The sequence below is a fragment of the Haematobia irritans genome, chromosome 5 (assembly GCF_050003625.1).
Source record: "Haematobia irritans isolate KBUSLIRL chromosome 5, ASM5000362v1, whole genome shotgun sequence".
Taxonomy (NCBI): Eukaryota; Metazoa; Arthropoda; class Insecta; order Diptera; family Muscidae; genus Haematobia; species Haematobia irritans.
The window spans coordinates 117,739,864-117,766,999 of NC_134401.1; the positions used below are offsets into that span (position 1 = coordinate 117,739,864).

The 27,136-nt window shown below is 30.5% G+C and overlaps 1 protein-coding gene and 1 long non-coding RNA gene across 8 annotated transcripts; one reads left to right on the forward strand and one right to left on the reverse strand.

The window, feature by feature from the left end:
* The first annotated feature begins 68 nt into the window (after window positions 1-68).
* On the forward strand, window positions 69-26,528 carry Asph (Aspartyl beta-hydroxylase). 7 transcript variants are annotated; one of them, XR_012722559.1, is made up of 14 exons: window positions 69-252; window positions 364-414; window positions 504-781; window positions 5,203-5,265; window positions 10,091-10,273; window positions 10,345-10,428; window positions 10,497-10,993; window positions 11,326-11,500; window positions 14,879-14,956; window positions 15,666-15,785; window positions 21,360-22,271; window positions 25,091-25,203; window positions 25,291-26,139; window positions 26,203-26,528. XR_012722559.1 is itself a non-coding variant. In XM_075309129.1 (10 exons), exons 2-10 carry the CDS (start codon window positions 730-732, stop codon window positions 22,280-22,282), a joined length of 2,175 nt encoding a protein of 724 aa, XP_075165244.1. In that variant the 5' UTR covers window positions 69-414; window positions 504-729. The 7 variants fall into 7 exon arrangements, 2 of the variants coding, with proteins under 2 accessions (XP_075165244.1, XP_075165245.1); XR_012722560.1 differs by having other exon boundaries at window positions 76-179; XR_012722557.1 differs by having other exon boundaries at window positions 69-414.
* Window positions 6,164-6,699, reverse strand: LOC142237733 (uncharacterized). The gene is made up of 2 exons (XR_012722562.1): window positions 6,418-6,699; window positions 6,164-6,300 (listed from the first exon to the last, which is right to left on the reverse strand). It is a non-coding gene; the product is annotated as an uncharacterized LOC142237733 (long non-coding RNA).
* Window positions 26,529-27,136: the final 608 nt, after the last annotated feature.

Sequence of the window (27,136 nt, forward strand, 5' to 3'; positions counted from 1 at the left end):
ACTCTGAGGGAAAATGAAAATTTATTTTTAAGTTTTTCATAAAACACAAAACATTTTCAAATATTTCGCCTGCAATCAAATCAGACGTTTACCGACAACGAACGTGAGCGGGAGCAAGTTCAACCAACGAAGAAGAAAACATCGGACCGGCCAATACAAGAGGCTCTGTGTGCGAGGGTGTGAGTGTGTATATGTCGGTTTTACCATACACTCCCATCTACAAGCAAACAACAACAACAAATCAGGCAAACCGTACTAAATAGTCGTCGATATTTTCTATCCGCACGACACATACATTAATTCATTTTCCCATTTTCGAATAGTGGAAAAGACAATTAATTGTTTCAAAATATTCTATCTTAGCACCGTTCCCGAAACTAAAACCCCACGACGTTTCAGATTCGGAGTATGTGTGTGAGTGTTTGTGGTTTAAAAAAAAAAAAAAAACAAAGAAAAATATTGAATTTATTTAAAAAAAATATCTAATTTTTGTTTAACTACAGTAAAGGATGACACAGTCGATGATTGATTCCATTGTAAAGTGAATGTGTGTAATATTTATTGGAAACCCCCCCAAAAGTACTTAGGGAAAATATAAAAATAGACCTAGTTAGAAGACATCAGGTCATCATATCCCAGCAATACCTATACCAGCCACAAAGTCTTTCAACATTGTAATATTCTTCAAATTTCCAAAGTTCCGGATATAACCCTTGAAAAAACACCAAAATGTCTGGTGATGTTCAACCACGCAAACGCAAGGACAAAAAGAAGAAACGTGGTAAGTAACTTTAGCATGCTCTACAATATGACATTTTATCATTTCCATTTTTTCTTGAACAAAAATGTGAATTATTCCATTTTTCGCTATTGAAGAAAAAATCCAAAAAGAAAATCATGTGTTCTTTAATTCTGGTTTGTTAAAATGTTCTATGTATATTTTTTCTGACAGCGTGCCTACATTTTTCTTAGGCCCTATTATATAAATTTTTTTTTGTACTTAAAAAATTTTTTTTATGAAAAATTATATTTTTAATTTTCATCAACACACATTCTATCTTTTCGAACGCGCTGGTGTTGTTGTTGATGTTTGTTTTTCATTAGTCTCCTAAATTTAGAGAAAAAAGAGAACAAGAGTCAGCGCTTTTCGTTTCTAAACATTTCGAGTTGCCAGTACTTTTCTTTGAAGACAATTTTCACGGTAAAATCCAAAATTGTAGGGTAGAGATTAATAGTTTCGAAATGTGAAAAATCTCTCTATATTTACACTCATAGAAAAAAGTCAGCTAAAAACACAGTCGTTGTTGTTTGTTATATTTTTGTATTTTGAGGTCTAGTGAACAACAATTCGTCAAATTGTTCGGTTGTAAAATCTTACCAAAGGATTTGTAACCCTATAATTTATACAAAATTTGAGAAATATTCAGATTTTTTAGCAAATACGTGACATGTTATTAATACACTTAACATCTTAATACGCTATAGTGTTACAATAGCCCCACGTTTAATTTGTTTTGTTTTTTTTTTCAGTCAATCTAAAACTACTTTAAGACAAATTGAGTCTAAAACACGACTATTTCAGCAAACATTTATTGATTTCTCGTTTAGTAGATAAAACAGGAAAAAATTTGCAGAAAATGAGAAACAACTTGCTTAAATAGCAAACATTGTCTGTTATTTTCTAAACTAGATTTAATCTGCAAAATATCAATTTAAAATTAATAAGTTTTAGTATAAAATCATTTATGGGTTTCCTAATTTCGATAAAAAATAACAAATTTTATTGCTAATATAAATTTGCAGATTGATATTTCCGCAGCGATGTTTATCAAAATTTTTAGCAAATACATTTGCTAATTTATCTAATTTATTTGTTTGTATTTTTCTTTCTGTTATGAATAGCAAAATTCTTTGAGATTAGCATTTAGTAGAATTTTGTTAGTAGACATCATAAAAATCTGCTCAAATAGCTAAAAATCTTTTGGAACAAGGAAAGCAGTAAATGTTTACTTAAATAGCTAACATTGTTTGTTTTTAGTCTCGATTACATGGCTGAAACACAAAACATATGTAACTCTAAGGACTAAAGTAACAAAATGAAAACAATTATGTACATGCCTTGTATTTAATTCAGATTAAAGCATAAAATATTTGCCGATCCCATTCACAGAAAAAATTTCATGAATATTTTTCCAATTAAAGTCTTAATTGAGTTTTAAGAAATATTCAATTAAAAATTTATTTGATTCAAAAAAATTTTTAACTGAAACAAAAATCAATCACAAAAATTAATATTTTTTAATTGGATCAATTAATTTTTTAATTGACTTTCAATTAATTTTTTAATTGATACTATAATTTCTGACATTTCAATTTGTATGTTTAAGAGCTTTTAAGAATATTAGAGTGCTGAAAAACACAAACAACTACTTTTCGTACCTAGTTAACATTTTCCATCCTAAAAATTGTATAATTTGTTGTTCGCTAGACTATGAATTGAAGACACTGCACGGAGAAAATATCTGCACTATTTTTCCAATCAAATTTTTTATTAAATATTTTAATCAAAATAAAAATCAATCTGCAAATATTAATTATATCAATTAATTTTTTAATTGGACCATTTACTATTATAAATACTTCAGCAGTAAGAGTTTAGTTGCGCTTTTGGGTGTACAATAAAGTAGGCAGTGCATCCACACTGCATGAATCGGTTGCAATAACGTAAACGAGTAATCAAACTAGTTTATGATCATTCGTTTATTTTATTGCAACCAATTCATGCAGTATAGATGCATGAAAGGTAGTGCTGTTTTCCTTCACGCCAACAGTGCTATACTCAAGATTATATATCACTTCTGAGCAATATTCTTATTAAAATGAGCAATTATATCAGCGCTATGTAGAAGCTGCTGTAAATCGGGACATCGCCCTCAAAAATCAGTGCTGATTCGGTTGTTTTGTAAGCAGTTGGTACTGCCTCTCTCCCTTACAATCCTGTTGAAATGGTGCTCCATTTTTAATTAAATTAACTAAAAATTTTCTGATACCTTTCGATTTTTAACTACCATTTACGAAATACATCATTCTAGAAAAGAAAAAAATGTAATTTTAACCACGCTGTAATTCATTTTTACTATTTTTATGAAGTGTACGGAAAACTTCTTGTGCTTTAGTTACCATTGAACTTATTCGTTTGCCATTGAAATTTTACTGGTATTTAACAGGTTGGCTGATAAGTCCCCGGTCTAACAAAGAAAACACATTTTTTGTCAAAATTCGTTTTTATTATTCAACATAGTTCCCTTCAAGAGCGATACAACGATTATAACGACGTTCCAATTTTTTGATACCATTTTGGTAGTACTCCTTCTGTTTTGCCTAAAAATAGGCCTCAGTTTCGGCGATCACCTCTTCATTGCAGCCAAATTTTTTTTCCTTGCGAGCATCCTTTTGAGGTCTGAGAACAAGAAAAAGTCGCTGGGGGCCAGATCTGGAGAATACGGTGGTTGGAGAAGCAATTCGAAGCACAATTTATGAATTTTTGCCATCGATCTCAATGACTTGTGGCACGGTGCGTTGTCTTGGTGGAACAACACTTTTTTCTTCTTAATATGGGGCCGTTTTGCCGCGATTTCGACCTTCAAACGCTCCAATAACGCCATATAATAGTCACTGTTGATGGGTTTCCCTTCTCAAGATAATCGATAAAAATTATTCCATGCGCATCCCAAAAAATGGAGGCCATTACTTTGCCAGCGGACTTTTGAGTCTTTCCACGCTTCGGAGACGCTTCACCGGTCGCTGTCCACTCAGTCGACTGTCGATTGGACTCATGAGTGTAGCGATGGAGCCATGTTTCATCCATTGTCACATATCGACGGAAAAACTCTGGTGTATTACGAGTTAACAGCTGCAAACACCGCTCAGAATCATCAACACGTTGTTGTTTTTGGTCAAATGTGAGCTCGCGCGGCACCCATTTTGCACAGAGCTTCCGCATATCCAAATATTGATGAATGATATGACCAACACGTTCCTTTGATATCTTTAAGGGCTCTGCTATCTCGATCAACTTCATTTTACGGTCATTCAAAATCATTTTGTGGATTTTTTTGATGTTTTCGTCGGTAATCACCTCTTTCGGGCGTTCACTGCGTTCACCGACCTCCGTGCTCATTTCACCACGCTTGAATTTTGCATACCAATCAATTATTGATTTCCCAGGGGCAGAGTCCGGAAACTCAATATCAAGCCAAGTTTTTGCTTCCACCGTATTTTTCCCCTTCAGAAAACAGTATTTTATGAAAACAAAATTCCGAAACGAAATTCCTTTTTTTCCATTTTTTTCACAATAACAAAAGTTGCTTCACAAAAGACGCTCTATCTCACAAACTAATTGACTTACAGACGTCAAATTTTGACACGAATCATTTGAAGGTTGGTACTATATAATACTATCAGCCAACCTGTTAATTCATAAAAATTCTGAGACATATTTGGAATAAAGAAAAATTCGTTGGGCTGGGGAAAATAAAATGTTGGCAATAAACACATGCTAATTTTACCATCAGTTTTACAACTAACATTTTTTCTGTATAGAATGCAAATTAAATTAAGTGTCACATATTACAAATTACCAATATGTTTATATTTTAATAATTTCGGACTTTCCTCTTGTATAAGAACAAATGATTGCTCATTGCGGAATATCACCCATTTACAAAACTCGTATACAAATTTTCTGTTACTAGACATTCGACGGCAGTCGATGATCTTATAATCTTCCGTATGTGCATACTTAGTACTTATGTGTGGGTACTCGTATTCTACACACATCACAACACACCTCTCATATTCTTGGCAATATTCCATTAGTGAATGATTTGCAACATTTTTTTGAAATGTTTACGCATTTAATTTTCTTTGTGCTTTGTGCGGCATTTTTTACATTGTTTTTCTGTTTTCTCTTTGTATGCTTTATTCTCTCACTTTATTTCGCTCTTTACAAAGTAATATATATATTTTTTTTTGTAAAAACATCAACATTTGCTATTGTGACACATACATTTCAAATACATTTCCAATACAGGAACACTTGGCAAGATCAGCTGATTTTGTGACACACTTATTTGAAACATTTTAAACTGATTTGAAAATAACGTTAATTATATATATATTTTCTATGGTACATGAATATAGAATCTCTTGATTATCGAAAATCTGAGGGTGAATTAACATTTTCCCGGAAATCAAGTTTGCAAGGTATTGGATTGACTTTATACAACTTATGACCATCCTTACCCCCAAGTTATTTTTTATTGAGATTTCCTGCTTTTGTTACAACCCCGCAAATATTTTTTTAGTGGCATAGAAGAGTATAACTTCGGAACAAGCAGCTTGGAAGACATGTTTTCCGTTTGTAATCGAAGGTCCCATACTAAACATGTTCGATCCCATGCACACAAAGAAAAAATACTTTCCTTCGCAACGAAAATTTGGACAAAGGAATTTCACATTTGTTACAAAGGATTTTCTTTAAGATCAAATTTATGTCAAGAGAATTAGTGTCAAAAGAAATATTCGTTTGTCTAAAATTTCATTTTTTAAAAAGAATAAATAACTCCGAACTCCACTTATCAAAAAAAACCTTATTCCACACATTACTTTAATTGCACTTTAATTTTTTATCCTACACAGAAAAAAATATTTTTTTCTTTAATCACGAAATTATTTGATTCAATTAGTTTTTAATTGAAATGTCTTCAATCTTAGAATTGATAGTATTAAAAAATTAATTGATCCAATTAAAAACTTAATTTTTCCAATTAAACAATTAAAGTTTACCAATGTGGTATCACAATGGACTGAATAGTCTAAGTGAGCCTGATACATCGGGCTGCCACCTAACCTAAACATTTGATACAAATAATTTTTGTGATTGATTTTTGTTTCAATTAAAAAAATTGTTGAATCAATTAAATTTTTAATTGAATATTTTTTAAAATTCAATTAAAATTTTAATCGAAAAAAAATTTTGTTGATATATTTTTCTGTGTATATGAGTTTGTTTTTCCTGTTTTTGTTTGAACCCTGCAAATTCTATATTTAGAGACCTACACCCTCGAAAAACAATCGCTTCTGTAACATATACCTCAAACACATTTTTTTTTTTTTTTTTTTTTTTTTTTTATTTTATTTAGAATTTAACATTAGTTAGGAAATATTACAATATTTTGTACCTCAGCGCCCTTTAGGCTTTGTTTGAGGTTATCTGGCATTACAATTCAAATGAGTAAACTAGTAGTGTAAAAAAAAAAAAATCAAGAAAGGAAAAAAACAAGGTTTAAATATAAAAAAAGAGAATTTATATAAAAAAGAAAAACTTTAAATTTATAATTGTATATAGAAACTCACTTTATAAGACAAGCATTTCAATATTTTGACAAAGATACTCTTTTAACTTTGGCTTGAAAATTGATATAGATCGGATTTCCTTTAAGTGTTGTGGCATATTGTTATATTCTGTACTACCCATATATTGAATACGTTGTTTCGTCATCTCCAATCGACATCTCGCAACTTCCAAATTTGTACTATTTCTTGTACTGAAACGGTGTTGGAGAGTACAAAATCTAATATTATGGTGCCCAATATTGTGTAAAACTTTATACATGTATACTAATAATTGCATCTTGTGCATACCATAGACTGGTAAAATATCCTTGCCAACATCTTTATAAAGAGAAAGTGTGGAGTACATGTGTGGTAAATTGTAAATTATTTTCAGAGCTCTATTCTGGAGTGTTTGCAATGATTTTAAGTCTTGATTTCGTCTACAACCATATAAAAGTACCAAATAGTTCAAATTACTTTGAATGAGTGACTGAAAAAGTAAAGATTTACATTCGATATTCAGTTTGTTCTTTAGTTTGTACATGATGCCAATAACAGGAGATATCTTTGAGCTTTTTGCTTCAAGCATATATATTTTCAGGATTGGTCCAACCAAAATATTGTTTGTATTGTTCAAACATATTATGTTTCACCTTAGGGCATTCACTGGTTGAAAAAAAATAATGAAATTTTATTTTTGTGAATATATTTTTAAGGCTCCAATTGGTTTCTTCCATTAATTTACTTACAGCATACTCTCTAGGTCTCTCTTTCTAAACACATATATGTTTATAGGCCATTTCTAAATTAATATATGTATGAATCTAAGCATATTATATTTACAAACATTTTATTTCCCAAACATAATATGTTTTAACATATTAACATATATGTCCCAAACCATGTTATGCTAGTTTATGAACATTATATATTTGCACTTTAAAATATTGTGTTAAAAATTTGAGTTCCAAACATATAATTTTTACACCCAAACATATGAAAAACAGTTTTTTCGTCCATGTAGAAGAGTAATATATTTAATCAATACCGTCCGATAATGGAAGCGATAGTAATGTTGGGTTTAAAAAAGTATTCACTATTAACCTAATATTGAATAAATTTAGTAATATTAGGAGAAAGAAGTAAAAATAAAACAAAAATAATACGGAAACTAGAATAAAAAAAAAAAAACAAGTATATACGGCCGTAAGTTCGGCCAGGCCGAATCTTATGTACCCTCCACCATGGATTGCGTAGAAACTTTAACGAAAGACTGTCATCCACAAATTTCAACTCACTCGGATGAATTTTGCTCCTCCAAGAGGCTCCAAAACCAAATCTCGGGATCGGTTTATATGGGGGCTATAAATGATTATGGACTGATATGGACCACTTTTGGCATGATTGTTAAATACCATATACTACCACCACGTACCAAATTTCAACCAGATCGGATGAATTTTGATTCTCCCAAAGGTACCGGAGGTCAAATCTGGCGTTCGGTTTATATGGGAGTTATATATAATTATGGACTGATAGGAACCAATTCCTGCATGGTTGTTGGATACTAACATCACGTACCAAATTTCAACCGAATGGGAAGAATTTTGCTCTTCCAAGGTGCTCCGGAGGTCAAATCTGGGGATCGGTTTATATGGGACCTATATATAATTATGGACCGATATCGACCAATTTTTGCATGGGTGTTTGAGACCATATATTAACATCACGTACCAAATTTCAACTGAATCAGATGAATTTTGGTCTACCAAGAGGCTCCGGAGGTCAAATCTGTTGATCGGTTTATATGGCGGCTATATATAATTATGTACCGATATGGACCAATTTTTGCATGGTCATTAGACACCATATACTAACATCATGTACCAAATTTCAGCCGGATCGGATGAAATTTGTTCCTCTTAGAGGCTCTGCAAGCCAAATCGGGGGATCGGTTTATATAGGGGCAATATATAATTATGTACCGATGTGGACCAATTTTTGCATGGTTGTTAGATACCATATACTAACACCATGTACCAAATTTCAGCCAGATCGGATGAAATTTGCTTCTCTTAGAGGCTCCGCAAGCCAAATCGGGGGATCGGTTTATATGGGGGCTATATATAATTATGGACCGATGTGAACCAATTTTTGCATGGTTGTTAGAAGCCATATACTAACATTGCAAATGGGCCATATCGGTTCACTTTTACGTATAGCCCCCATATAAACGGACCCCCAAATTTGGCTTGCGATTGCTCTAAGAAAAGCAAATTTCAGCCGATCCGGCTGAAATTTGGTACATGGTATTAGTATATGGTCTCTAACAACCATGCAAAAATTGGTCCACATCGGTCCATAATTACATATAGCCCCCATATAAACCGATCCCCCGATTTGGCATGCGGAGCCTCTAAGAGAAGTAAATTTCATCCGATCCGGCTGAAATTTGGTACATGGTGTTAGTATATGGTCTCTAATCACCATGCAAAAATTGGTCCACATCGGTCAATAATTATATATTGCCCCCATATAAACCGATCACCAGATTTGACCTCCGGAGCCTCTTGGAAGACCAAAATTCATCTGATTCAGTTGAAATATGGTACGTGGTGTTAATATATGGCCTCAAACACCCATGCAAAAATTGGTCGAAATCGGTCAATAATTATATATAGGCCCCATATAAACCGATCCCCAGATTTGACATCCGGAGCCCCTTGGAAGAGCAAAATTCTTCGGATTCGGTTGAAATATGGTACGTGGTCGTAGTATATGATATTTAACAACCATGCCAAAAGTGGTCCATATCAGTCCATAATCATATATAGCCCCCATATAAACCGATCCCGAGATTTGGTTTTGGAGCCTCTTGAAGGAGCAAATTTCATCCGAGTCAGTTGAAATTTGGTACATTGTGCTAGTATATGGCCGTTAACAACCATGCCTAACGAGGTCCATAACGCTCTATAGTTATATATAGCCCTCAGATAAATCGTTCCCCAATCACACAAAAATTGGTCCATATCAAGTTCATAATTCTATATAGCCCCGATATAAGCAACCCCCATATTTCAATTCTGGCTCTCTACGTACCGTGCAAAAGTCCATGTCAATTCGTAATTATTTGTAGACTTACCTATACATAACTTTTTTGTCTAATATATTCCACGTATGACTAACTCACAATTTAGAAAACGATGTTAAGAAGTTTTAAGATACCACAACCCAAGTAATTCGATTGTGGATGACATTCTTTCGTAGAAGTTTCTACGCAATCCTGAAAAATCTGAAAAATGCTTTCAAATTAATTTGTTGAATTTTTGTATCTTGGCTCCAAAGCAAAATAGCGTTTTGGTATTAGTAGATGTGTTTCGATATTTTATTTTGAAGATTTTTTACTTGGAACATGGCATAATTTCCTTAATCTTCGAAAAAAGCTCGAATAATAATTCTAAAAATTTCGAATAATAATTCTAAAAATTTCAGGCTTTCGAAAATTGCATGAAGTTCTATCCTTAATGTAAAGGGAAAGAAATGGTTATAGAAAAACATATTCAATCATTGTTCCTATGTTCTCAAATTTGATATGTGATCCATTTATATGGTATTTGACCCTATTCCCTCGTTCTGTTAATTTAGATTATATATAATTCGATCAGCCTATAACTCTATATCTTTAATTCAACAGATGATGAAGCCTCCCACGGTGTTCATATTACAAAAATGATGTCAGATGATGTACATTTACATGTGCAACATGATCATGGCACTGGTGGACATTGGTGCGCTAAAATAATATTTTTCTCCTTGATGACAATACTCTTGGGTTTGGTGTGTTTAATTATTTTGGAAAATCGAGGTTTATCGGATGGTAAGTATGCAATATATTATTCTTTTTTAGGGATAACATTGCTAATAATTAATTTGTTTTTATACTAACAGTTGACACACCTTTGTCGGAATCACGATTCTCTAATTATTTCGAGGGTTGGGTTGATGAGCATCGGGCTGACGATCATGATCATGGTAAGTCTTCGAAAGAAAAGAAGTATTTCATGAATTTGATTTGGAAATAAATTATTGCGTTTATAAAGGTGATGTACATGGCTCCCTGGAAGATGATCACGATGATGAGCATGATGATCATGATGATGATAACGATGAACCTTATGAGGAAGAAGCTGATATTTCCGAGGGAGACGCAGATGAAAATGTAACACAAGAAGAAGCTGAGGAAGCAGATGAAGATGATGAAAATATTACTGCGGAAGAGGATGTAACAGCCGAAGATGCTGAAGAAGACGAAGAAAATATTACGGCAGAAGAAGATAATGCGACAGCCGAAGATGAGAATGTAACGCCCGAAGATGATAATGTGACAGCTGAAGACGATAATGCCACAGCAGAAGACGAAAATGTCACAGCTGAAGATGAGAACGTCACTGCCGAAGAAGAAAATCTCACAGCCGAAGAAGAAAATCTAACAGCCGAAGAAGAGGAAGATAATACCACAAATGAGGAAAATCTTACTCACGAGACTTCACAACCTATTTCAAAGGGTAACCACGACGATGACGATACCTTTGAAGAAGTAAGGGAATAAAAAAAAAATTCTTAAGAATATTACCTCTCCACATCCAAATATGTTTCAGCACCACAATATTAGTTTTTCGCAGGGAATATGTTACATGTTTGTCGCAACCATGTTATTTTATCGAAAATTACGTATCTGATTTCGACAGACAAATATTTATGTTTATCGAGAAAACATTATTCTTGCGACCAAAATGTTCATGTTCCCAGTGAAAAAAACAACATAATGTTCTTGAAACATATATGAGGAGATCGATAATATATCTTCTCTATGTGCATATAAATTAAACATTTCAACGTTAAATTAATATGTTTCATTAAATTTTCTAGGATGATGATGTCAACATGGATTCTATGGAAAATATTGTCGACAACGATGCTGCAGAATTAGAACTGTTGAAGGAGAAAGCTCGTCAACAAGCTGCCGCAGAATCAAAAAATGATATCCCAGCCTCCGAAGAAAATGAAGAAATGGAAGAGCAAGCCTCATCATGGGCCTCATCACGTAAGTATCTCAAAGTTAGAGAAGTTGAATTGAGGGAATATTTTATTACGAGGGTAGTTCAATACAAAACAAAGTTCTTAGCCCCAGATCGGATTCGTATTTCGTTTTATAAAGTCTATGAAAAACAATAATAGTATCGTTCTGTGATTCATGCATCCATATCATAGAGCGTATGGATGCTATCACGTTTTACCCCGCACGGACCAGTCAACAGTGATCTATACATAGTGAAACAGTCCCATCTGTCGAAATGGTAAAAACATCGTTTTCTGGGATTTACAAGGTGCTATCCACATCGAGAGATATATCAGTAACAGGAATCGAGAAAACTTATTTTTCAGACGGTTTAAAATGTTGAATCATCACTGCGGCAAGGGTATGGCTATGAAAGGAGATAATGTTGAAAAAATAGTTTTTGTTTTATGTGGGTTAAGTACATATCGCATCATCCTCCAAATTCTTTCGTCGATTCGTCAGTTGACGATACTAATTTGTTTTTGTTTTTGAGTATCAGTGCATATCTTGTCGCTATTGCTAAATTATTATTTCCTTGACTCACGATTGTAGTGCAAACCTATGATCAAGTTTTCAATTATTGACTTTTTACACAAAAAAAGATTTCGACTATTTTTCAAAATTTCGATGAAAGTCCTTAAAAATCAAAATTTTTATATGAAGAACTTTTTTTGGCCATATCTCCTTAAATATGCGTCCTAGAGCCAAAGGGACCTTAATTCGTGACTACCCCCATAAATCAAAATTTTGATGAAAATCCTCAAAAAATCGAAAAAAAAATCTCCTTAAATATACGTCCTAGAGCCAAGAGAACCTTAATTCGTGACCACCCCCAAAAAATCAAAATTTCGATGAAAATCCTTAAAAAATCCAAATTTTTGTATGAAAAACTTTTTTTTTGCCATATCTCCTTAAATATGCGTCCTAGAGCCAAAGGCATCTTAATTCGTGACCACCCCCAAAAATCAAAATTTCGATGAAAGTCCTTAAAAAATTAAAATTTTTATATGAACAACTTTTTTTGGCCATATCTCCTTAAATATGCGTCCTAGAGCCAAAGGGACCTTAATTCTTGAGCACCCCCAAAAAATCAAAATTTCGATGAAAATCCTCAAAAAATCAAAATTTTTATATAAAAAACTTATTTTGGTCATATCTTCTTAAATATACGTCCTAGAGCCAAAAGGACCTTAATTCGTGACCACCCCCAAAAAATCTGAATTTCAATGGAAATTCTCTAAAAATCCAAATTCTTATATGAAAAACTTATTTCGGCCATATTTCCTTACCTTGCCTGACCACCCCCAAAAAATCTAATTTTCAATGAAAATTCTCAAAAAATCTAGAAACCTATTTTGACCATATATCCATAGATCGTCATAGAGCCAAAAGGACCTTAATTTGTGACCACCCCAAAAAAAACAAAATTTCGATGAAAATCCTCAAAAATCGACATTTTTATATGAAAAACTTATTTTGGCCATAAGACATTAAATATGCGGCCTAGGACCTTAATTCGTGACCAATCTCAAAAAAATCAATCAATGGCAAAATTCGAATAATTGATTATTCATTTTTCGATTTATAGACCTCTAAAATTTTACTATCGGGTGTTTTTTTATCTACGGTTAATTACTTATTTGAGAATGAGAAACAAGCTCGTTCGGAACATATTCCAGATATTGGCCAAACTATAAATTTTGTTAGAGGACATAATCGATACTGCAACTTATTAATGTAATGTATTATAGTAAGAACGGCGCATAAGCGGTGTATAAAACTCTTAACAAATTTTGCCACCAATACAATCTAAACAATATTATTGACTTTTTTCTTTAAAATAAGGAAAATTTAATTTAAACAAAGTAGATAATTTTTAATTTTTTTTTAATTAATTTTTTTATTTGCATATCTGTGAATTTTTAAAATGAGATTTATTTGTATTTGAATAGCTTTATTAGTAAAGCTGAGTACTATGTTCAGTTTTCAAGCTGAAAACCAGCTTGTTTTCACGGTTACTTTTTTCAATTAATTAATATAGAAATATAAAATTATTTGCAATCAATTCCTTGGATCTTTTCCTTCCATTATTTGGTAAGACTTGATCAAAATATAATCGTCTTCATACATATTTTTGTACTTTTAGTTTAGTGTTTTGGTGAAAAACTCGAACATAGTACTCACCTTAAAGCATAAAACAAGAATGAAAATTAGAACTATTTCTTAATTTTAATTTTATAGAGTTTAGATTTGAAGGCTTGGAAGCTATTCCTGAAATATGTCTTTATTTCAAAGGACCCCCATCTTTGGCTCGTAGTTAATACAAAATTCTTTCCATTTTTTTCTTAGTAAAATGTTCATGGCACATTTTCTTCCCACACTCAAAGAAAAAACTGCTGAAACGAAAAACAAAAAAAAAAAAAACGTTTGCTCAAGTAGGGAAAGCCGCGGATATGTCTTAGTCTGTTGAAAACTAGTAGCCGGCACGCTCAAAAAAAACAGTGAACCAGTTTTTTTTAATTTTAGAATTTTTTTTAATAAGCTCTAGAAAATGTATTACACAAAATATTTTACTTGATAAATAACATTTTGTAGTCTAAAGAAAAAAATTTAAGTTCAAAATTGCGAGAATGTCTTTAGCGTCATACTGTCTTCAAGATGGGCGCATTTGTGTTAAAATTTAAAAATTTAAAGAAAATGTGAACTATTTTGTGGGAAATACGAATTTAGCAAATCTTTATGCTTAATTTGTATATAAATTTCTCCCCTTTTTTAGTTAATTTATCTAACGTACTTACAAAATTTTTAAAGGCAAGGAAATTTTTCAAAACATAATAATTCCATGGACTAACATAGAGTTAACTTGGCATAAGCCCTTCTATAGCGCTCCATTTTTTTTTTTTTTGAGTGTAGTTCAAAAATTTTTAAAGGCAAGGCAACTTTCTCAAAACATATAATAATTCCATGGACTAACATAGAGTTAACTTGGCATTAGCCTCTCTATAGCGCTCCAATTTTTTTTGAGTGTAGTTGATATTATTCAGCATAAAATTCAATTTTCTAGGATGTAGATATAGCAGTAGTTATTTTTTTTTATTTTTTTTTTTTTGCTAATTGTATTTTTAGGATTTTTTTTTGAGACATCTATTTTAACTTATTGGAAATGATGCTATACCATAAACCAATTATACCACAACATTTAACGGGTAATTTGGGTTCATAGAAAATAGATATCGTAAGCTTAAGTTTTTATTACAAACACAAAATCCTATTCTTTAAGAAAGAAAGTGCAAGTTTTTTAAAGATAGAAAAAAAAAGAAAAATGGAGAATTGAATATTGACCTATTAAAAATATTTTTACAGTGACGTTAAAAATTGGCGTTGGTCTGGCTCTAGCTTTAGTTGCGCGTCTAGTCTTGCTTAAGAAAAATCCAAATACAAGTGAGTCATTTTCTCAATTTTTTGTTGTTGTAATTTTGACCAATGTTAACAATGTTACTATAGTCACACCCCAGAGCGTGTCTGTAAGCTTATAAGCCATCTTGAAATAAATACAAAGCTTAAAGCTTAAACGATTAACTTTCGTAATGAATCGTAATGAAAGCGCCATTTTAACCCTTGAGAGTGTTTAACAAAATCGTTTAATGTATTCTCTCTATCGTTATTGTTTCGTCCGCATGTAAATGTTGTGGATATTACGAAAAAAAAGTTGTACTTATGTAAATGGAAAATACTATAATTTTTCCTAGTTAACAAATGTATTTAGTTATTTTTCTTCCGTAATGATTATTTTTTTCTTCTTCCAAATTTGCACTTTCTTACAAAAAAAAAAAAACTAATTTTATCTTTGGTTCATATCGGATAAATTTTGTATAAATATTTTGTAAAATTTTTATATATATAATCTCTTATAATTATTTTTTTAATCACAAATTTTAATTTTACAAATAATTTATAATGCTCGCACCAAAATATCGCTAATTGCCATTTTATTGTATGTTTGCTGCTATTTTATTTTCTAAATGTTATTTAGTTTTGTTGTTATTTATTGGTTCTCTTTCATGTAGCAAAATATTAGATTACTGTTTTAATACAAATTAATTTTCTTTAAATTAATAACAAAAAAATATATAAACTGACATTATTGAAGATCAAGATGATGTAGCAGCTGCCGCTGAATTGTTAATGAAACGCCGCCTTACTATAGCAACACCCGAGGAAGATATACCGGAAGACAGTAATGATATGGAAGAAATTTTACCAGATAATGGTTAATAAATAACAATACAAATGGTCAAAAAGTTGAAACCGAATTTATTTTGCACAAGAGATATTAGATAATATTTTGATATTGCGAAAAGTAAACGTTTTGAACACACACACACAGATGAAAAATTAATTTGTCGAGATCCACTGCCGTATGTTATTAAATTTGTATGGTAGTTTTACTATGTACCCATAGGAAAAATACATTCCTCCGGAACGAAATTCCCTTGGTTATATTTTATTTAAGAGCTTATAAACTCCAATTTCTGTCAAGAGTTGCAATGATTGTCTGCCCTCAGAAAAACTTCAATGAAAATTTCTATAACCGATTTAACATTTTTTAGTTTATGAAAGTTAATGGATTTAAGTTAAAAATATTTTTCATGTTTGCCTGATACTTAAACAGGCGAGTAACGTCCAAATGCATGATTTTTTCTCTTAATTTACAATAATTTATTATTCGAGCTTTACGGACAAAGAAAATTAAGGAACTCGATCAATAGAATCATTGAAAAGAATGACTCTATTGATCAAGTTCCTTAATCTTCTTTGTCCATAAAGCTCGAATAATAACTAATTGTAAATTAAGAAAAGATTTTAGTTAAATTTTGTCAAATATGAAAACATTTTTTTTTAATTTGAGTAAAATATTACTTTCATTCCATTAAACTAAAAATGGTCATAAAAATTGTATACAAATGAAGTACACAATTTTACTAAATTCGAGATTCGAACAAAATCGTTATTGTAAGGAAATTTCAGGCAAACAACAAAGCATTTCATACTATTAACGAACAATTTCAATGTTTTCATGAAAATATGTCGTTATATCAATGCAAAAATATCGTGGGCTAAATTTTAATGAAAATTTCTTTGTGCATATAACCTTCCAATATTTTTTGAATTTGACGACACTTTTTAGATCCCACTACGTCGAAAACAGTCGCAAGTTGTACCACTTAAAGTTACTAGATTTTTGATCTGTTTGGATTTCTTGAAGTAATTTAAGAAACTAAGGCTTTGGTCACACTACACATGATTGATCCAATTAATTTTTAATTGAAATGTCTTCAATCACAGAAATGATAGTATCAATCACCAAAAACAATTAAAAAATTAATTGATTAATTAATATTCTTGTGTTTGCTTTTTGTTTTAATTTAAAAAAATTGTAGAATCAATTACATTTTGAATTGAATATTTTTGAAAATCCAATTAAAATTTTGATTGGAAATATTTTGGTTAAATTTCGTAGGCAAATATTTGACCAATATGAGTGTCAAACTTTTTCTCAAAACCTTCTAGGAAATACCTGGATACCGTTTTTGGAAAATACTGTTTTCGTGACGGTATATACACGGTTGCCACTTGTGCTAAAAATAATTTACCAAAATTTGAAGAAAATTTTACCAAAAATCTACCAAATTAAAAAAATCTTATTTTGAAGTTGTTGATTTTTGTGTTTAGTAAAAAAAATGTTGTTTTATTCGAATGAAATGTTTTATATTGAATTTATAGAAGATGTTGTTAAATTTTTATTTTTATAGAAAATTATGTAAAAATTTTATTTTTATAGAAAATTTTGTCAAAATTCTATTTCTATAGATTCTATATAAATTTTGTTAAAATTTTATTTTTATAAACCTCGAGCTTGAAAAGACATGAATTTATTATTTGTTAAAATTTTATTTTTTATAGAAAATGTCAAAAATTTTATTTCTATAGACATTTTTGTCAATATTTTATTTCTATAGAAAATTTTTGCAAAATTTTATTTCTACACAGAAAAAAATTTCCGTAGTTAAACTAACGCTAAATTTAACTTATTTCTATTGGAAAAAAATTATTTGCTAGTAGTAACATTTTATTATTTTTTGCGAAATTTTCTACATCTTAATGAAATCTTACTTTTTATAAGGGTGTCTCAAAAATTTTATGAACTAAACGTTGGTATAAAGTTCAATGACCGTACACATAAGTTCAATATGAACTAAAGCAAACTAAGATTTTCGTACGATTCTCAAAAATAGTAAGAATGAAGTACTGTATGGTTAAAATGGTGATGACTTGGCGCCAATGATTTTCTTCTTTATTTTTAGTTAATTTTTTTCTTCTATCAGAGGAAGTAATTTCGTGAACTGCAGTTAAAAAGTACAACACGGCATTAAATTTTCCTGGTTTTAACAACGCTTTGTGGGAATCTCAAAATGTGGAACAAAATTTAGTTCAATTTTCGTGCGAGGTAGTTCATTCTTCCTATAAAACAGTTCACTTTTTTTTTCGGTGTATAGAAAATTTTTGCAAAATTTTATTTCTATAAAAAATTTTGTCAAAATTTTATTTCTAAGAAAATTCTGTCAACATTTTATTTCTATAGATAATTTTGTCAACATTTTATTTCTACAGAAAATGTTGTCAAAAAAATTTTTTTATAGAAAATTTTGTCAAACATTTTATTTCTATAGAAAATGTTTGCAAAATTTTATTTCTATAGAAAATGTTTGCAAAATTTTATTTCTATAGAAAATTTTTGTCAAAATGTTATTTCTATAGAAAATTGAAGCACCCCTTAATTGGATAGGAACATTTTTTCTACCAAAACATCAACATCTACCTATCTACCAAACAGTAAAAATCTACCAATTCTGTCAAAATGTTATTTCTATAGAAAATTGAAGCACCCCTTAATTGGATAGGAACATTTTTTCTACCAAAACATCAACATCTACCTATCTACCAAACAGTAAAAATTTACCAATTCTACCAACTGTGGCAACCGTGGTCATATACCCAATATGAACTAAATATATTCACTGGTTTCACTGTGGCGAGGAATTATTTTTTTTAATTTCTGTCAAATATTTGCCCATTGTGACCGTACCGTAAGTTCATGGAAGAACCGTGTTTAAATACTACCAGTATTTTTCGGGCTCTTGTCACCAAATTGGTACGCTTTTGTCCCCAAAAAACCTCACAAAAATTCCAATAAATATTTTACAAGTTATTTTTTAAATGAAGAAATAGGCTCTGCTGTAGAAAATCAGTAATAATTTAAAAATTGGACAAAATTAAAATTATTCATACCGCCTTACGGACTGCAATAAGATCGAGAATTCGAAACACAACACCAGAAGGTCGGTGATTTTCGTATTCCCCCTAAACCCCCTAAAAAGACCCAAATTTAGAAAAATTCCCCAAATCACCGACTCAAAAATCACCATCCACGAAAAACTATTCCCAATTTAGGGGAAAATACCAATACTGGCAACCCTGCATACTACGGAAAATTATCTTTGCATATTTTAAGGCGTCACAATCTGTAATTTTAAAGGGACCCGGTTCAACATTTAGCAAAAATATTACACGAAAAACTAATTAAATAAAAAGTGGTACACAGATAAAAATTCCGTAGTTAAACTAACGCCAAATTTAACTTATTTTTATTGAAAACAAATTATTTGTTTGTAACATAGTTCAATTTTATTATTTTTTGCGAAACTTTCCACAGTCCAATGAAATTTTCGTTTTTAAGTATGTCTCAAACATTTTATGAACTAAACGAGAGTATAAAGTTCAATGACCGTATACATAAGTTAATTTTTAACTAAAACAAATGAAAAATTTCGTACGATTCCCAAAATGGTAAGAATGAACTACTTACTGTATGGTTAAAATGGTCATGATTTGGCGCCAATGATTTTCTTATTTACTTTTAGTTAATTTTTCTTCAATGAGAGGGAGTAATTTCGAGAACAGTTAAAAAGTACAACATGGTACTAAATTTTCCTGGTTTTAACAACACTTCGTGAAAATCCCAAAACATGGTGTACAAAATAGTTCAATTTTCGCGTGAAGTAGTTCATTCTTCCTATGAAACAGTTTACTTTTTTTTCGGTGTACAACATGACAAAAAGGTGGTACAAAAATGTAAAAAGTACATTTACATTTGATGGCACAACAAAAAAGTGGCAAAAAAGTATCAACACTTAAAAAAAAGAGGCAAATTTATCACTAAACTGTCGAAACGGTAAAACTAGTTGGAACTCATGGACGGGTATAAGCTGTCCAGCTAGTAATAGACCGAAAGCCAAAGTTTGAAGATGTAGATCTTCCGCCGAAGATCAATTAAAAAATTATAATATTATTCGAAATCTACTGATCCCTCAGAACCTATAATCCAAGACAATAAATTTAAGATTATCGGTTACATTTTCTCCATGAGAGTCACATGATGGGGATGGCTTACAGATTATATACACAGAAAAAAATATCACCAAAATATTTCCAATTAAAAAGTTAATTGAAGTTGAAAATTTTTTCAATTAATAAATTAATTGATACAATTAACTTTTTAATCATGATAGAAACATTAAGTTAATTAAGTCAATGATTGAAAATTTTTAAATTTTTAATTAAAAAATTAATTGATACAATTAACTTTTTAATCAAATTCGGAAGACTAATTCTGTTAACCCTTTCACTACTGAAATAAACCTAATGTTAAAAACTTTAATTTTTCTTCTGTTTTTACTTGTACTACCAGTATGTAGAACAAAAATTGCCATTTTGAAAACCTACTTCAAGAGCTATATGAGCTTGTTTTGAAAATTTGATTCTTGAATTGTGACCAAGTGGCCTTACGAAAATAAGCGCTATCTGGCCTATAATGTCCTTCAAAGTGTGAGCAAAAATACAAAAAAGAACCCGAAAAAGTGTCAGCTATAGTTTTCGTATGAATGTCCATTTACTAGAAACATACAGTAGAAAAATTGTCTCAAATTTTCGTATTTTTCGTTTATTTCTAAAGAAGTTTACAAAAAAGTATTTTGGACCTCACCAATATAGAAAATATTTATAGGTTATTCAGATTAAAGCCTCTACTTTAAAATAACATCGAGATATAAATCAAAACTAAGTGGAAAAATAGAATTTGGTGTCTTTTTCGAATATCCTTCAAAGCGGACATCGGTAGTGAAAGGGTTAAAAAGTGCTGATTTTTTTTTTAAATTTTTAATTAAAAATGTATTTCAAACAATCATTTGTTAATTCAAATAAAAACTCTAAGCCAATTCAGAAAGTAATTAAAAATAGTTACCTTTTTTAATTAATAAATTAATTGAGTTTTGCAATCAACATCAATTAAATTTTTAATTGAATCAATTAAAAAATTAATTGAAATTTGCTGAAAAAATCAATTAATTTTTTAATCAAGAATTTTTTCTATGTCCAATTAAAACTGTGATTGATACTATCATTTTCGTGATTGAAGACATTTCAATTAAAAAATTAATTGGATCAATTAATTTGGTGATTGAATCAGAAAAATTTTTTTTTGTGTGTAGATGGTATTTTTCTTTCCGCGAAAAAATTAATCAGTTCTAAACATACATTTTCCTAGGGCATACAATTTCAATATTTAAACTTCCAATGCATAGGGTATACAAATTTATAATCTATGTGTGTGTGAACTATGTACAAAAATAATTCGGTTTCTAGTTTTTGACTATCTAAACAATAAATAACTTTATCTTGACATCAAATTGTTTCCATCTTCTTAACCTCCCTCATAAAAAATAAGATGAATACTCTGAGGAGGAAATAGAAATCGAAGAAGAAATCGAATATATTGATGAAATCGAAGAAGAACCGGCTGCCGAAGAAAATGAAGTGGATGCTGGTGAGAATGTTTACAAACCTGAAACTTTTGAAGAACTCAACGCCATGTATCGACCAAAAGGGTACAAGGCTGAAGATTATAATGTCGATAGTAGGACACAAACAAAAACTGAACCCGAGACATACTCGTATCGATCCCCCTATGAGACATCTTTCAATACTCCAACCACAACAACCCCATCAGTTACAACTACAACAAATAACACAAATACTTCCCAATATGTTAGGGAGGAATCAAGCTTGAAATCTTTAGCACAAAGTAATAATTTATCTCAAAGACCATTGGCTAGACCACCGATATTCGAAGCTCCACCACCGCCTCCATTAGTTGAGGCTACAATCGATGTGGGTGCTAAGCCTTCGACATATATGAGTGATACTAGCCAACAGTCACCATCATCACATAGCAGTAATGAAAAGAATTCACCTTCTCGCATTGATGATAAGAAATATTCACCACCCAATGAAGAGAAATATTTATCATTCACACAAAGCAAAGAGAAATCCGAAAAAGATGAAGAGCCTAAGCCAGCCAAAAGAGAGGTTACATACGATATGGATTATCAACCAGAAATCGACTACGATGAAGATGATATATACGATGATGATGAAGAAGGGCAAGACGATGATTCAGAGGAATTAGATGATGATGATGATTTAATCGACGACGATGACGAGGATGACGAAGAAGAAGACGAGGAAATGTCCGATATTGATGATACCGAACTAATGAATCGTTTAGAAGCGAAATATGGCAAACTGCCAGCTAAAGAATATGAAAGCGATGAAGATCCTGAGGATCCCACGTGGACACGTAATTACTAAAATGTTCTATTTCTATGAAAATTCGTACACAAAGCAAAATGCATCACTAATTTACTGATCATAAAATATACTTGAATTGGCCTTCCAAAAAACCACAAAAAAATATTTAAAACACTTTGTGACGAATAACCACTTACCTCTCATTGTCATTCATACACATTTTAAGGATACATACTATTTAGATTTTAGTGTAAGTTTAATCAGTAAAAGTATATTTAGATAATATATTTTTTTCCTTAGAATAAGTTAAATATTCAAACGATATACACAAAAATTAATATGTTCCCATTTTATTGCAAAATGTTTTATTGAAGTCATATAAGGAAACCTTAACAGCCTACATTATAACCCTACAAATTTGTGGCATTCGGCCCATTTGAGAGTAATATTTAAAAATATGAATTTTTAGAATTTGTTGACAAATGAGAATATGGTAGTGATCCGATCAGTTATTACTACCAAAAGAACTAGTGAGTAATAATAGCAAAAAAGTTAGTTCTCTCAGCAAAGTGCCTTCAAGATGCCCAAAAAGGAAAAAAATTAAAAATTTGTTTTGACAAAATTTTCTATAGAAATACAATTTTGACAAAAGTTTCTATAGAAATAAAATTTTGACAAAATTTTCAACAGAAATATTTTTTTGACAAAATTTTCTATAGGAATAAAATTTTTACAAAATCTTCTATAGAAATAAAATTTTGACAAAATTTTCTATATATATAAAATTTTGACAAAATTTTCTATAGAATTAAAATTTTGGCAAAATTTTCTATAGAAATAAAATATTCACAAAATTTTCTATAGAAATAAAATTTTAACAAAATTTTCTATAGGAATTAAGTTTTGACAAAATTTTCTATAGAAATAAAATTTTGCCAAAATTTTCTATAGAAATAAAATTTTGCAAAAATTTTCTATAGAAATAAAATTTTGCAAAATTTTCTATAGAAATAAAATTTTGACAAAATTTTCTATAGAAATAAAGTTTTGACAAAATTTTCTATAGAAATAAAATTTTGCCAAAATTTTCTAAATAGTGTTCAATATTTCGTGCAGTCCAATGTTTTAACTATAGGGCTGTTTTCTTTTTGCACTGGATACAACATTTGTATGGGCTATCCAGAACATCGTTGCACTGGTGTTCTATCCAGAACATCTCATCAGTGCAAGTCGCGCCGATCTTGCCAGATTGTGTTTTGATAAAGTGACGCTTCATCGATTCACAATAGCACTTTATTGTGACTAATTTATGGAAAAACATGTAATTCAAAGTGGTATAGTGTCATAAATAATCGCAGCAGTAAATATGTATTACTAATTGGAGCATTTCATACATTAAAAATGCAAGATTTCACTTCTTTTCTGTGATTGTTTTTAAACAGCTGATGACAGTGTTGCATATTTTTGGAGATGTCCTGGATAAACGAGTAGTCTGTTTTCTTTTTGTCCTTCATGGCTTAGGGTATCCAGTGCAAAAAGAAAACAGCCCTTATGTCGCACACCTTCAATATGGGAGGTCAGCCATTAAGACATCCTTGATTTTTCTTACATTATCCCCCGAGGTAGACGTTTTCGGGGCATTTGGATTGGGAAACAATCAGATTGGTTCGATGAAAGAGTATAATTTGGTGGGTTCGAGAGAAAAAAATTTTAATTTTACTGTGGTATTGGTTCTATATGCACGCTTCATGGTTCGGGTTCTGGCGTGAAGGTAGCCGAACAGAATTCCGTTACCAAACGTCCTCCTCTGTTAAGGTGGGTATTAAGTTCGAGTTTAGCCGCTAAAATCAAAACTAACACCCATGTTCCGATATCCACTTCAATTCCACTTCCACTATTCACGTCAAATCCACGAACGTGAAAATTTGTTGTTCTTAATTCCACGTTCTTTTTTGAACTTTTCTGTAACCAACTGGGTTGCACAAATCACCCAAAAATTCACTAAGGCGGAAATCAAAATAAGTGGAATCAATAGACTTATTATAATTTATAATTTTTTTAATTAAAAATTACGCAGTTTTAATAAATCTCATGTATTAAATATAAGACATTTCAAATTTTTTACGCGTATACTTTTTTATAATTGGAAATATACACCCATCTTCGACATAATTCAACTTTCACCAAGACTTTTGCAAGTGAATTGTTTTCACGAAAATTCCGGTGAAAGTGGATTGTAGGACACGAAAATCGTGGAATTGATTCACATTCACTTGGAAGTGGATTTGGGAACATGGGCATATAATAAGTCTATTGATTCCACTTATTTTGATTTCCGCCTTAGTGAATTTTTGGGTGATTTGTGCAACCCAGCTGGTTACAGAAAAGTTCAAAAAAGAGCGTGGAATTAAGAACCCCAAATTTTCACGTTCGTGGATTTGACGTGAATAGTGGAAGTGGAATTGAAGTGGATATCGGAACATGGGTGTTAGTTTTGATTTTAGCGGCTAAACTCGAAAGTAAGAAAGTATAAAATTATACCCCTTTAGTTCAAATTTTATTATAACTTGATGGGATTGCCCAAACCAACTTTTCATAAAATTTTCATAAATAAAATGGATTATTAAGGAAAAGTAATCGTGAAAAATGGCGATTTTAGCTGCTAAACTCGAACTTAATGCCCGCCTTTAGCTTAAAAATTATTTCTTTAAACTACATATAATGTACTATTTTAAATTGAATGACAACTCTCTTCAAAATAAAGTTTGTTTTAAAGAATTTCCTTTGTCACATAATTCTTATAAAGTAAATATTTTTCCATTACACGAATTTGTCTATAATGCATTTCATTTTTATTTGTTTTCATAGAAATTAAGCCAAAAACCAGTGGAGGTGGAGGTCCTCAGTCATATGGGGTTGATGATAATGATGATTTATTTGAGCAAGAGTTACGAAGGGCCAATGACGAAATGATGCGAGAGGTATGTAAACATGAAATAAAATAGATTTTTGTATATGTTCAATTTAATAATAAATTTTTGGTTTTATTTTCATTTCGTTTATTTCAGTTTAATTATCATTAGAATGTATACCCCTTTCCACAAGGCCTAATGCTTAGTTGTATTCTTTTTTTTAATAAAATTCTCATTTCGTTGTATTTTTTCATATTTTTATTTTATTTAGTTTTTAAGAAACAAAATTTTTTTTACATATATCATGTTTTATAAAAGAAACCATCCATCCCAATAACCATAAATGATTGAGAAATATTTGAATTCAGCATATTTTCAAAGGCTCTATTACTTAACATCGAGTTGAATGTTAAATATTCTCAAATGTTTGTTTTTATTGTCTTATACAAAGATCCATTGACATTCAAAAGTTGCATTTCGTTTTTGTTAGTTTTTTGGTTTTGAATCTATTTTATAAAAATTAAATTAATATTTATTTCAAGTATGAATGATATATATAAATTCTATACACCCACACTATATAGAATTTATAAGAAATCAAATAAATATTGACTTAATTTGAGTACTACTCTTACTAATGACTAATATATTTGTGGCAGCAAATCCTGAATATAGCATTATTTTCCCATTTTAATTTATTTTCAAATCCCTGCTTGTCGTATCTAATATTTTGGAATAACTTTTCCATGTTTGCTTCTTACAACTAGATTTATTATTTTGACCCAAGAATTCCTTTCTTCTTGTAAAAATTTTTCCCATAAATGAAAAAACAAAAATAGTTTCAATATAAATTTTGAACGTGAAAAGTATTGAAATGGACTCTAACGGTTCCCTTGAGTTAACTTCGAGTGGAACAAAAATGGTGATTCTCAAGCCATTAATCTTTTCGATACTGACTGTCATTAAATAAAACCTATCGCAACTCTGAGGTGTTCAAAATAAAAGGTATTTAATTGTAATATTTTTTATAATATTATAAATTTATTTTGGGAATTCTTTGTTCTTTAGTTCTTTTTTTTTATAGAAGGAGAATTTTTGCAAGAATCTTTTGTTATATTTTCTCATCGTCCAGTGCTGTCAACTACATTTTTTATTTAAAGTCAAGTTCCTCTTGTTCGTCAATCCCCTTCATTTTAAATGTGAAAAATATGTATCTCAAATGTCCGATGTATATTGTTATTTATAAGAAGAAAAACAAAGTGTTTAGTTTTTAAGAATTTGAATTAAGAAAATATCAAATGTTATTATTGTATACATGATGTAATATTTGTATTTAGTGTCATTATGTAAACAAAACAAGAAAGACAATTCATTAAAATCAGATAAAATTAAAATGCTGTATTATTATATAGAAAGTTCTACTAAAGACAGGCATCCACAATCGAATTACCAGGATTGTGTTGGTACTTGCCGATGGCAAGGTATCTTTAAACTTCTTAACATTGTCTTCTAAATTCTTAGTTAGTCCATATGGTGTCTACTTTGCCAAGTTTCAAGTGGATATCTGGTTCCAACAGACGGATGGACGGACATTTGCTTTGCATGGTTGTTAGATGCCATATACTAACTTCGTGTACCAATTTAAACCGGATTGGATGAAATTTGCTCGTACAAGGGGCACTGCAAGCCAAGCTGGGGATCGGTTTATATGGGGTCTATATATACATAAATATGGACCAATTCTTGCAAAGCCATGTACTAACATTGGGTACCAAATTTCAACTGGATCAATTTTATAGAAAATTTGGCCAAAATTTATTTCTATAGAAAATTTTGTCAAAATTTTATTTCTATAGAAAATTTTGTAAAAATTTTATTTCTATGGAAAATTTTGTCAAAATTTATTTCTATGGAAAATTTTGTCAAAATTTATTTCTATGGAAAATTTTGTCAAAATTTATTTTGTTAAAATTTTATTTTCATAGAAAATTTTGCCAAAATT

What these genes read in the sequence shown, in the direction of transcription:
- Asph (XM_075309129.1), top strand. Translation starts at nt 730, where the DNA reads ATGTCTGGTGATGTTCAACCACGCAAACGCAAGGACAAAAAGAAGAAA. An exon ending in CCGGAAATCAAGTTTGCAAG is followed by an intron (nt 5,266 to 10,090) that starts GTATTGGATTGA and finishes TTAATTCAACAG; the next exon opens with ATGATGAAGCCTCCCACGGT. An exon ending in TAAGAAAAATCCAAATACAA is followed by an intron (nt 14,957 to 15,665) that starts GTGAGTCATTTT and finishes ACATTATTGAAG; the next exon opens with ATCAAGATGATGTAGCAGCT.